The sequence below is a fragment of the Panthera onca genome, chromosome X (assembly GCF_046562875.1).
Source record: "Panthera onca isolate mPanOnc1 chromosome X, mPanOnc1 haplotype 2, whole genome shotgun sequence".
NCBI lineage: Eukaryota > Metazoa > Chordata > Mammalia > Carnivora > Felidae > Panthera > Panthera onca.
This window is the reverse complement of record NC_138357.1, coordinates 103,011,047-103,023,844: the sequence shown is the minus strand read 5'-3', so window position 1 is coordinate 103,023,844 and position 12,798 is coordinate 103,011,047. Positions and strand designations below refer to the sequence as shown.

At 49.1% G+C, this 12,798-nt stretch overlaps 1 protein-coding gene across 17 annotated transcripts in view; it reads right to left on the bottom strand.

The window, feature by feature from the left end:
* The window catches only part of DMD (dystrophin), a 2,113,538-nt gene that overhangs the window by 102,161 nt on the left and 1,998,579 nt on the right, over window positions 1-12,798 (bottom strand). For all 17 annotated transcript variants that reach the window (XM_081792827.1, XM_081792829.1, XM_081792824.1 and 14 more), the window contains one exon: window positions 4,290-4,364. In XM_081792827.1, the coding sequence (XP_081648953.1) occupies window positions 4,290-4,364 (75 nt within the window). The remainder of the gene's footprint in view (window positions 1-4,289; window positions 4,365-12,798) is intronic.

Genomic DNA, 12,798 nt, shown 5'->3' with positions numbered 1-12,798 from the left:
AGTTAGTTAAGTACTGTGACCACAGAGGTTTTCAACAGGGAAGGGAGAGGCACTCTCTTCCTTCTGTAGTCCTACCACACGTGGAACCTTCCAGCCACGTATGAGAATCCAGCACTTAACTGAGATAAATACACCCTCGTTGGGCTATCCCGCAACCTTTTTCAAAGAGGACAAAAGTCGCGCTCAGAAAGGACAGGCTGAGAGTTTCAAATCTGTTTACAAGCGGAAAGTCCACATCCGACACTCGGAGCTTAACTTCACTACGAGGTTATAACCTCAAGCGGCCGGACTTTTTTCTAGTATCAAATTCCCCCACTTTCCCAACATTTATTGGAAATTCTGACATATGTTGAAGTGACAGAAAATGGGACATATTTGCAAAGAGAATCATGATTTAACAGGAGAAGCGCAGACTGCCTAAATCCGAGGTACGAAGCGACGTCACGGAAAGAGACGGTCAGAATGAGGTTTCCCATCTCGTCTATTGTGGGGCCTTTTCAGAGTGTGACTTTTAGGACCTCCCAGAAATATACTATATACTATAAAACCTTTAGAGTAACAGGTTCATAATTATCCCTTTACCAATGGAAAGCATTACCTCTTTCCAGCTATGGTACATTAACAGGTCCCAGAGGAAATCCCAGGCCTGGGGAGCCCTTTAAAAAACCACTTAAACTTGGCAGCTATGTAGCTGAAAAGTGACAGCTTCAGACTATAAGCTACAAGGAAATGGGAGCGTCAATTTACTTCTGTTCATGCATCCATTCCAGGAAAAAACATCTTGAATCGTACTGTGTGCCAGGCTTCGTGCTAAGCACCGGAGAGGCCCAGATAAAGAGGAACACAGACGCTCTCCTGCCAGGGGAATTCACTTCTGGGACAGTTCTTCCTCATCTCTGGGGACCAAGCCACACACCAGCGACGCTCCTGGACCGCCTGCTAGAGCCTCTGCAGACCCCAGGGTCAGGCGCCTTCATTTCTGAAGACTCAGCAGCCCAGGTTCACAGCTCTCTCTTCCCCAGTCCTGGCCCCCCTCCGGAAGACCCCAACATGGGCGGGGCTGACGTGTCGGCCCTTCTTGCCTCACCTCCCTGCGTTCCTGTTTCATCTCCATGCAAGTTCACATGTACTCCACCCACTCTGGCGGTCACAGCCTGGACCTAGTCACCTGGACTTGTTCCACAGTGTTTAGCTATGCTCCTCTCCGACCACAGCCTCTCGGCCTTCCAGGGACTTCCACACCAGCTCTTCCTCGAGCTCCCCCAACGGTCAGCCTCTCGATCCTTCTCCCTCCCGATGACCAGCTTGCACGTGAATTCACGGCTCCTCTGCCCCAACGTGGCCTCGACAGACATCCCTTCAACCACTGAATCGTTCTTTTGCCCAAATCCTCACTGCTCTTGCCCAGATGTCCTCTGCCCACCTGGGCTGGACCCACCCGGCCCCCGAGTACTGAGTGAGCCCGGACAAAGGCCACAGCCGTGCGGACGGGTACCGGGGCAGAACACTGAGCAGACTGGGCTCCTAATGCTGCTGCTCACATTGGGCCCCTTCTCGCCAATGCTCCAGAACCGGGAACCCACCCACAACCCTCTCGCCTTCGGCTCCCCATCGCAGCAGGGAAGTCGGTCTTCCCGCAGAAAACAAACCTCTACGTGGCTTCCCACAGCTTCCCCCCCTGCTGGGTCTCCTTAGCTACCCGGACCTGCACAGATCCCTTCCTCGCCGCCCCCCATTACAGCAGCAGAGAGGTGCCCATTCCTTCTCTTGGATCCCACGTTACCTCCCCTAGGCTCCCAGAACTCCCATTGTTTCTTATCTCATCCTCGCCTCTCCTCCTCAGTGAAGTGGACTCTGGGGCACCCGGGTGGCTCAACTGGTTAAGCCTCCAACTCTTCTCCGGTCATGATCTCGTAGTTTGTGAGATCGAGCTCCATGCTGGGCTCCGCATGGACCGTGCAGAGCCTCCTGGGGACGCTCTCGCCCTCTCTCTCTCTCTCTCTCTCTCTCTCTCTCTCTCCCTCTCTCTCTCTCTCTCTCTCTCAAAATAAATACATATGTAACTAGACTCAAGTGTCTCTCAACTTCCCAGTACATCCACTTCGTGTACTCTGTCCGGACCAGCTAACTACCACCCCTCGTCCTATCTCCTTCAAAGTAAGCGTCTCCAAGAACGGGCCGTGACAACCATCATTTCGTCCCCTTTGCGCGTACTTTTGAGACCACTTCACCACCTCCCCCACGCTTCTAACAACCTCCCTGGAGCAACCGACCCCTTGTTGCAAAATCCGCGGGGCACTCGTGCCAACCCCATGCTGGCCTCCCATCGACATCGGCCCCCCAGGAGCCGGCCACTTCTTTCCTCCACACCATACACGGCCCTCTCACTCTTGGGATCTTCCTTCTCCCCCGCGGGCCTCGCCTCTGCAGTCCCCTCTGCACACTGTTCGTCCCCTGTCGTAAATACTCTTTTCTTCTCCATCTACACACTCTCCCTAAACATCTGCAGGCTGATGAGTCCTAAATATTATTTGTCTATTTCTGCTGAGTAGCACAGCTTTTACCCCCACCCCCTTCACCGGGCAGGGCCACCGTTCGCCCAAGCGAGCACCTAGCAGCTTCCTTGGGTCCCCTTCACGCACCTGATTAAGTACATCACGAAGGCCTGTCACGTTCACCTCTTAAGTATTTTCTCCATTGTCTCCACTTCTCTCCATTACTCCAGCATCCATTCGGGCCACCATGTTGCCAGTGTAAATTTTTTTTTTTTTTAACGTTTTTATTTATTTTTGAGACAGAGGGAGACAGAGCTTGAGCAGGGGAGGGGCAGCGAGAGAGGGAGACACAGAATCCGAAGCAGGCTCCAGGCTCCGAGCCGTCAGCCCAGAGCCCCGCGCGGGGCTCGAACTCATGGACCGCGAGATCGTGACCTGAGCTGAAGTCGGACGCCTAACCGACTGAGCCACCCAGGCGCCCCAGACCACGTTGCCAGTTTAGAGCACCACAACTGCTCAACCAGTCTCTCTGGTCAGGTGCACGACCCTCTCGGTCGACCCATACTCGACTGCGCAGGCAAGATGACCTTTTCTAAATGAAAATCCCACCGTGTCATCCCCACTTGCGTGGCTCCCCACTGACCTCTAAGCTCCACATAAGTTTCAAAAGCCTTTCACCATCTGCCCCCCACCTGTGTCTCCGGCCGAATGTTTCACCATAGCCCCTTCCTGGGACTCTAGGCTTCAGCCAGGCTCCAGTGTGTTCAGTTCCTGAATACAGCAGCACACGCTACTCCTTCCAACTCGAACACTCCTAGAGCGAGCGGGACTAATCCTTCCGGACTCCCAGAGCTTAGCCACCATTTCCTCAAGCAAAAGCTCACCCCCACAACTAGCTGTTCTCACAGTACCCCGAGTCTACTGTCACATAACGAAAGACAGGACTTTGAAACCGTCTCTTCACTATTCCTCAAGGTGCCCATCAAGTGTGCAACTAGAAACGGGACCGCGCGGTTTTGTTTTGTTTTTTTTCTTTTACCAGTTGTGCCCCTCCTCGACGATCTTCTATTCATCCACCTATGTCTCCAGACTCTCATGGATCCCCTGGGTCTCCCTCATTAGGCTACGAGTGCCATCCAGGTAGGGCCCGTGCCTGTCTCTCCCATGGTTCTATCATCAGTGCACACGGGCCCTCCAACAATATATTCTACCTCACCTTGATGACAGCGGAGAGGTATAAATAAACTAGGAGACGAAGACACAGAGCCGTATGACAGGCCACGATTTCCCCACGGACTTGGGATACTCAGCAGAAGCAGAGAAACTAGCCCATCATCTGGGTCTTTATCATCACATCATTCATCGGAACATTAGCAGTCAAGCTAATAATCTACTCACACCTACAAAATGCGGCGGGGCTAATGCAGGTATCGACCTTCTACTACGACATACCATTTAGAAGAAGGAGAAACAAAGGCAGAAGAGGGAGAGAGACTTCAAGGTTCGGAAAGGTAACCCTGGATGCCAGTGTCACTAGCTGGGACCAGAACGTACAAACACCTTGTCTAATCAAGGAACGGTGACACAGGAGAGACTCTAGATAATATCACAAAGTAGTCTAGGGGCACATTAGGCCACAGACACCTTACTAAAGGGAAATCTATGTTGCAGCTGGACGTGTGATAGCTATTTCTCCCCCTCTGCAAGTGAAAATACCCCTGGTCCCACTTTTTTTTTTTTTTTTTTTAAAGCCAAGACGAACGTCAAGTGTTCCAAGCACTGGTTAATACTCACAGCAAAGGGCCTTCTGCAGTCTTCGGAGTTTCATGGCGGTCCTATAAGCTGAGAACCTGACATTATTCAGGTCAGCTGGGGAAAAAAAGAGACAAAAGAGAGAGCGTTTTGTTATTTCATCAGAAAGCACAAAAGCTCCCAATGTTTCGGAAACAACAACAGTAACACAGAGAAAAAAATCTTTTGTATATCCCCCAAATTTAAAAATTCTAGCGCGGTGCCTGGGTGGCTCAGTCGGTTAAGCGTCCAACTTTGACCATGATCTCTTGTGGGTGGGGGAGGTACAAGCCCCAAGTTGGGCTCTGTGCGGAGAGCTGAGAGCCTGGAGCCTGCTTCTGATTCTGTGTCTCCCTCTCTCTCTGCCCCTCCCCTGCTCACACACTGAATAATGTGTTTACTGAATAAAAACATTGAAAAGACATTTTTAAAACTTCCGTCAACGCGAGAAAAGCAAAAAAAACCCCAAAAATGTCTTTTTGCTGTCTGACAATCAGGAAAGCTAAGTTCTGTGAAGGACTCCAGTGGCAGAGCCCCCGGAGGGCATTCATTCATTCATGTAGTCCTTATTCCTAAAAGGGAACAGACACACAGGGAGTCTTTTTCTTCTGGACTATAACCTCGGTTCTACTGGAGTGGATCTTGGCTACACAATTAAAAGACGACAAGCAATCTATTTTTGAAATAGCTATTAGAACTTAGCAAACAATCAAGGGGCGATGCAATACTTTTTTGAGTTTTTTTTTTTTTTCTTCAGAAGCGTATCGGGGCGCCTGGGTGGCTCAGTCAGTTGAGTGTCCGATTTGGGCTCAGGTCATGATCTCACGGCTCGTGGGTTCGAGCCCCACGTCGGGCTCTGTGCTGACAGCTCAGAGCCTGGAGCCTGCTTCGGATTCTGTATCTCCCTCTCTCTCTCTCACGCCCCCTCCCCTGCTCATGCTATCTCTGTCTCTCAAAAATAAAAATTTTTTTAAGTATAGGTGACTTTGTTTTCACGGTAATAATTAAAACAACATTTCATTAATGACAATACAGGAGACCTTCTAAAAAAGATAGAAGTTTAAGACAAAGATCTCGGGTAAATGAAAAGTATGTTTGTAGAATTTAAAAATCACAGTGGGAGAGCTTCAGGCTTGAAAGGATGAATACTGGGTTTATTTATATGATGATTTTTTGTCCAAGTTTTTATCTGAATTCCAGTTAGTTAACAAACAGCGCAAGATCAGTTTCGGGTGTGGAACATGGTGATTCATAGCTCATATACACGACCCAGGGCCCTTCACAGCAAGAGCCCTGCTTAATCCCCATCACCCATTTAATATCATACTTTCTTCTGATGATCAAAGTTACACATGCTCACTGTGGACAACTTGGACATTAAAGAAAAATTTACAATCAAGTAAGCAAATCACTGATAATCCCCTTACCCAAAGATACGCACTGTTAACCTTTCGAGAATTTCTTAGTGTGTGTGAGTTTGAGATGCATTTTCCAAGATAACTGGGACTAAAGTAAACATTTAGTTTATACTCTGAGGAGCCATCATTCTAATAGTCAGCACAGGTTAACATCTCAGTGATGGAGGCTGACGGTCTATCGGGCCCAACTCACCTTCCCCAGCAGGAGGCTTTACTCAGATAATGCCCTTACTCGAAGGTGTGCAAGCCTTGCACTAAACTGGGCTGTATTTCTTTGCTACCATTTCTGTGTAGGTAGGTTTCACAGAGACAAGGACTCTCTCTCCTACTTCTGTCATCTCTCCCAGGGACTTAATATACAACCGCTTTCTGAAAAAGCAGGTCTCCTGCAGCTAGTGAACTGTTGACCGAATGGAGGAACAAACGAACAAAAGAATGAAGGAAGGAAAAAAAAAAAAAAACCAGACAATCGAGTGGCACCCATGACACCAATTCTACTTGGGGGTTAGGAGAGGGAAATAATGTAACGCACACCCGAGTCGCCTGGGTCAACATTATCAGCTTCACGGCCTTTGCAGAGACCAAACGGAAAAACCTGAATTGACATGAGAGAGAAGAAAAACGATGTCCGTAATTTACTTTAAAATATTCGGCAGACGGGGCGCCTGGGTGGTTCAGTCGGTTGGGCGTCCGACTTTGGCTCGGGTTAGGAGCTCACGGTTCGTGAGTGCGAGCCCCGCGTCGGGCTCTGGGCTGACAGCTCAGAGCCTGGAGCCTGCTTCGGATTCTGAGTCTCCCCCTCTCATGTTCTGTCTCTCAGTAAAATAAAACATTAAAAAAAAAAAAAAAAAAAGATGTTTAAAATATTCAGCATAAATATCAACACGAATGACAGTATGCTATCCAGGATATGTATACATATACGTATCCAGGATACGTATACGTATCCTGGATACGTATACGTATCCAGGATACGCATACTGGCGAGGATACGGAGCGAGTGGACCTCTTCACACGCTGCTGGTGGGAATGGAAGATAGTTCAACCACCTCGGGAAACCGGTTGAGTGGTTTCCCATGAAACTGAACACACATCTCTCTTATGACCCAGATATTCCACTCCTGGAGATTTACCGAAAAGAAAGAAAAGCATGTCCACAAAAAGATGTGTACCTGCATGTCCACGGCAGTAGCTTTAACCACAGTAGCTAAAATCTTGGCAACAAAGCAACAGGAGAGCGAATAAAGAGACTGTGGCGTAGTCCTGAAGTGCGCCGAGTTTAAAGAAAACCCTCACGTGGCCAGTGCAGCATGACGTACGTACGTGTTAGCTTACGCTACGACGCAGAGGCGCTCAGCCGTCTTGAGTCAGGAATGCACACTCTAGGGGTGGGTGGCTAGCAATTCATCAAAAAGCCTCACCCCGGAGGTGGCCACTCCAAGTACTTCAGCTATATTTAGCTCCCATCACACCGGGGGATTCATTAATTATCCAAATTAACGCTAGATAGGTCTGTGCTGGTGACGTTAGCGGTTTGCGAAACATGAGGACCGCTGGAACAGGTTTCGAAACACTGGCCGCCCTTCCGTTATCGGGCTCCGAGAAGAATCTAGCAGGCTCTCCACCCAGAGAAATGGTGCCCTAGGCCGGATTCCAAAAGGTCCACCTGCCGGTCACTGAATTGCTGGTGGCGCGAATTCCATCGGACAGTCAACAGAAGCCGGCTGCCGGAGCAGTGGTTCTCCAACTTGAGCCCGCATCACAATTACCGGGGGAGGGAGGCTTTCAAAGTACCACTTCCCGGGGCCCGGCTCCCAGATTTTCTTACTCTGTAGATCCGGGGAGGGACTGACAGTACGCATCTCTAACCACTTTCCAGGAGATTCTGACGCTGCTGGTCCCAGGACCACACTTGGAGACCCGCTGTGTCCGAGGGCTGTGGCCAGGCACGGCGAGGCTCTCTCGCCGAGCACGCAAAAAGGCAGGGCTGGGACTTAACGGTGCCTTTTGCATACGCTTTAGTGAGACTGGTTTCCGCCCCGTGGTTAAGCAATGTTCTTTTGTGACAGAGCCTGTTCGGAGACGTGCCTTCGTTATACACTGGTAGGTAGGTCCTAGTTGTCCAAAGCGTCATTCGAGGGTCAACAGCACGACCCGGAGCTTGTCGGAAATGCAGAATCTTTGGCCCCACCCAGATCCACGGATCAGAATCAACACGTTGAACAAGATCCCCAGGTGATCGATTACTCTAATCGTACATTTTAATGAAATCTATTGTTTGGTGTTGTTAAAGGTCAAGTATGTGTTGTCTTTTGTTCTTCCTTTCTCAAGTTCCACTTTGTGGACTTTTAGGAGAATATACGATGACAACTATGACCAATGAACCCAACAATTCACCCCTGGGATCTATCTGCGGGTCTCTTGTTTATGATGAACACCAGTAAAAAGTACGCAATGTATTAAAAGGGTCTAAACGCGTTCTCCCTCAAAGGCGATTGGTACGGATTCCCTCTCCTCCAAGTGAATTCACTTTTCTCTCCAAAGCTTGTTCTCTGCTCAGGACAACTTGATTCACCTAGGCCCCCCCCCCCCCCTTCTGCCCTTCGTGATCTCTCTCTGCTTACCTTTTTGGGTGGTCTCAGCCAACGCACGTCTTGGGGCACTAAGCCACAAGACGCTCATTCCCGGCCTCCCCTCGACAAGGGTGTAACACCAGCAGCATGATCACGCTTTCCCCACACGCGGCGGCCCAGACTTCCTTCACACGCTCATGAACGAGCCTCTTTGGCTCTTTTGTAAAATGAGCCACATGGAAACACGGGGACGCCCTTCTTGTCAAGCACACACTACTCCTCCTGTACCACCATCCCGTAGCACTTTCCAAGGAACAGGCCTCCAACTCCAAATTTCCTTTCATTCACTGACTTGCACACAAGTGTCGGGCGTCGACTGCGTCGATCAAACGTCTGGGCAGAAGGCAGTGGCGAAACTTTCTCTGGTTTTTCTCTTCCTTCCTAAGCCTCCTTTACGACTCCCCCTGGACTCATCGGCCTCGTCTACCATCTTCCTTCTTTCCTAAAACAGATCCTTCTCCCACGACCAATTCTACCCCTTTGCTAATTTTCTTGGTTCCATTCAGAATTCAGAACAAATGATCTAAAGGAGGTCAGAAGCTTCAGCCGTGTTTCGCAGTTTATTTCAAGAACTGGCAAATTCCACCAGAAGCTACATCCAAGCGGGAGAGGCAAGGGTGATCTGATTCTTTCAGGGTGCGGTTCACTACGGAATACTCTCCGAGACAGGCCTCTGGTACATTCCTCCTCTAGCAGCTCTCGCAGCGTCCCCAAAGCAGTTCAAACTGGGTTCCCTTCCAAATCCTCCTGACTATGGCATTCTGCCTCCAGTTTATCCTCTCGGACACCCTTTCAGCGGACCCCCCACCCACTGCCCTGAAAGCCCTACTCAAGAGAGATCACCATCTGTGTTGTTTGAGTCTGCCCGTGTTGCTAGGAATCTGCAGCACCGCTCCCTCTGGCTTACAGCTGGAGGCATTGAGTCTCCAGCCTTGGGAAGGCGTGTAGGATGCACACAGAAACCTCAAGACGTGGGACAGCTGCGGACAACGTGACACGGTCCCGGGCTGAGGCTGGAGCTGACCTGGTAGCTGAAGTATGCATGCCCAATAAACCTAAACTCCCCCCCGCCCCCTTCCCCACCCCTGTCCCCCGCGGGAGGGAGGCTGGCCTCCACCTTCCCCGGGAGCTGCCTTTCCAGGACTTGGATCCAAGTTGTAATGAGCTCACCAGCGCTCAGTAACCGGAACTCAAGAGGGGTGAGACTATCCAAGAAACGAGTTGCACAATGTTTCCATGGCAGCTGGTAGAAAGCACACTTCAGAAGGATAAAAACGCTGAACTGAACATTCCTCTTCATGACTTGAATTATTTTATCCAGGGCTGGTGCTAGCCTAAAAATAGAGAAATCTAGAAACTGACGGAAGAAGGGCAAATATCAACCTATCTACCTTCTCAAGTTCAATCACCAGCTACTGAAGGGACGGCCCATTTATAGCTTTTATTTTGAGGCACAAAACAAGTAACGGGGGGGGGGGGCGGTTTGCCCCTTTGTTTAGCCTGGGAATTCTTCTGGACTTTGGTAAATATTTCTGTTGTAAGATTTTTACTTCCAGTTCAGGGGAAGGTGGATGTTAGAAGGTGTCAAATGCCAGAAAAGAGGAACGACAGCTCAAGTCAGAAATCTACACACATTGGACAACGGTCTTGCAAAAATAGTGCACAACACCTCAGCATTTAAAGTCAAGGGAAAATTGGGGCGCCTGGGTGGCTCAGTCGGTTAGGCGTCCGACTTCAGCTCAGGTCACGATCTCGCGGTCCGTGAGTTCGAGCCCTGTATCGGGCTCTGGGCTGATGGCTCAGAGCCTGGAGCCTGCTTCCGATTCTGTGTCTCCCTCTCTCTCTGCCCCTCCCCCGTTCATGCTCTGTCTCTCTCTGTCTCAAAAATAAATAAACGTTAAAAAAAAAAAAATTAAAAAAAAAAAAAGTCAAGGGAAAACTTGGAAAATATTCTAAGAGCTAAACCATTAGGCCCTTTCATTTCCATTTTTTGTTTTGCATTTTTCATTTCGGCTTTACAGCTGGTTTCTGCCGTTTGATCATGCTTCAAAAGTCCTGCTATCTCTGACTCAACTGAGGTCTAGGATTTAAAACAAGGACTATTCCAGTCTGGCTTTCCAATGGCTTGGAAATGAGACTTGGGGGAAAAAAAAATGAGACTTTTTGGTAAAGGCTCAAAGTTTTAGTGTGTTTATCTATTAGGTAGGAAGAATGATAATGACCTCATAAAATTAATGAGTGGAAAGAGCTGGATGGCCAAAGATTATTCCAACAGATAAATTAGCGCTGTGGTCTTTGCGTCTTCCTACCAACTCGGTATCCCCGAAGAAACGTAATCCAACTCATTCAGGGGACCACGAGTGAAGCATACAATTGGGAGGCAGTATGATCATTTTTGGTACAGTTCCGGCCTGAATGTTTGGCATGCAGGAGGAAGTAAACGAATACTGCATTTCCATTTGCATCATTTTCCAAAGAAGCCAAAACAAGACAGTCTCGCCCACCCGGCACCCCTTCTCCTACAGGAAGGTGGCAGATATTTAAATGGACTTGGGGCATCTGGGTGGCTCAGTCGGTTGGGGAATCAACCGACTTCGGCTCCGGTCACGATCTCACGGCTTGAGATCGAGCCCCGCGTCGGGCTCTGTGCTGACAGCTCGGAGACTGGAGCCTGCTTCGGACTCGGTGTCTCCCTCTCTCTCTGACCCTCCCCCGTTCATGCTCTCTTTCTGTCTCATAAACATCAAAAAATAAATAAATAAAAATAAAATAAATGGACTCAAGTCTCTCTCAACTTCTAAGGATGTACACTTCACGTACTCTGTCCACACCAGCTAACTACCACCCCTCTTCCTTTCTCCTTCAAATTAAGTGTCTCTAAGAACTGGCTACGAAGACCATCTTTTCATCCCCTTTGCATTCCTTCCCCGGCCTCACTCTTCCTATAGTGTTCTAACGGACCCTCCACCTGGCAAGTATTCTCCGGGCCAGGTCAACCTCCCTAGAAGAGACCAGAATCATGGGTCTTAATGAGGCTTGAGACAAACTGAGTAGTTTAAACCAAGTCTGCCTTGAAAGCAAGGTAAGCCAGCACATCCAGGCCTCGGGGATTTTAGAGGACAACGCAGAATTACTGGGAACCCTTCGACAACGGGTAGGGTTTCTAGAACTGATCTTTTAAAAGTCAGCTGAGAAAGAAGAGGTACATTAACCCATGAGACTTGGCCGTGAATGTTTTTAAATATATTTGAGGCCTTTTAAACTCTAAACTCATTCAAACCTCATCATCAACATAGAACTTCACCCAAATGGGGATAAAGTAAATGTACACAGAGGGACACAGGAAGTACACCTTCAGAGCTATGAGAACTCCAGAAAGCCAAGCCTGTGAACTTACAATTACCACCGAGTGACGCTTCCAGAAGTGAAATGGTAATACTTATTTGCCACCAGGGACCCTCTAGAATTTTTTTTTTAATGTTTTTTTTTAATGTTTATTTATTTTTGAGACAGAGAGAGACAGAGCACGAACGGGGGAGGGGCAGAGAGGGAGAGGGAGACACAGAATGTGAAGCAGGCTCCAGGCTCCGAGCGGTCAGCACAGAGCCCGACGCGGGGCTCGAACTCACGGACCGCGAGATCGTGACCTGCGCCGAAGTCGGACGCTTAACCGACTGAGCCACCCAGGCGCCCCCCTCTAGAATTTTTCTAACACATGAAGAGAAGCACCTAAGTAGTCCACTGTGGCCCAAACGTGGCGGACTTCAAATTGCAGAAGAGAGAAGGAGGTTATAAGCCAAAAATAAAAAAAAACCAGAAAATTGAGAAGTTCAACGGTGAAATCAAAGATAGCACAAAATCCCGACCGTGGGTTTGCTCGAGGCCTTTCTGGCTCCCTCCTCTGGCCTGGCCTTCCTCAGCAGAGGCTCCCTAACTCTTGGCAACACTGTTCTCCTCAAAGAGGGGATACCCAAATTAGTTTTGCTCCCAGTCCCCTGCTGTGCTAAAAGGTTAGTTGAGAAAGCATGTTCTGTAACAAATGGCCCACATAAAGTTTTTTTGTTGGGGGGGGTTACTACAGAGCCTTAAATACCATTTCGGGGAGGGCGCCTGTTGGCTCAGTCAGCACAGCATGCTGCTCTGGATCTCGGAATTGTGAGTTCAAGCCCCAAATTGGGTCTAGAGATTAAATAAAATGAATGAATGAATGAATACCATTTGGGAAGCCGGACAGCTTCCCCAGAAAATGGAGAGCTGACTCCTAATGACATTGCGGTGCCATATTCCTATTTAAGTTTTATTTTATTTATTTTGAGGGACAGAGAGAGTGAGCGGGGGAAGGGCCGACAGAGAGGGAGAGAGAGAATCCCAAGCAGGCTCCAGGCTATCAACGCAGAAATGTCAGCGTGGAGCCCGACACGGGGCTCAAACCCACCAATTGTGAGATCATGACCTCAAGAT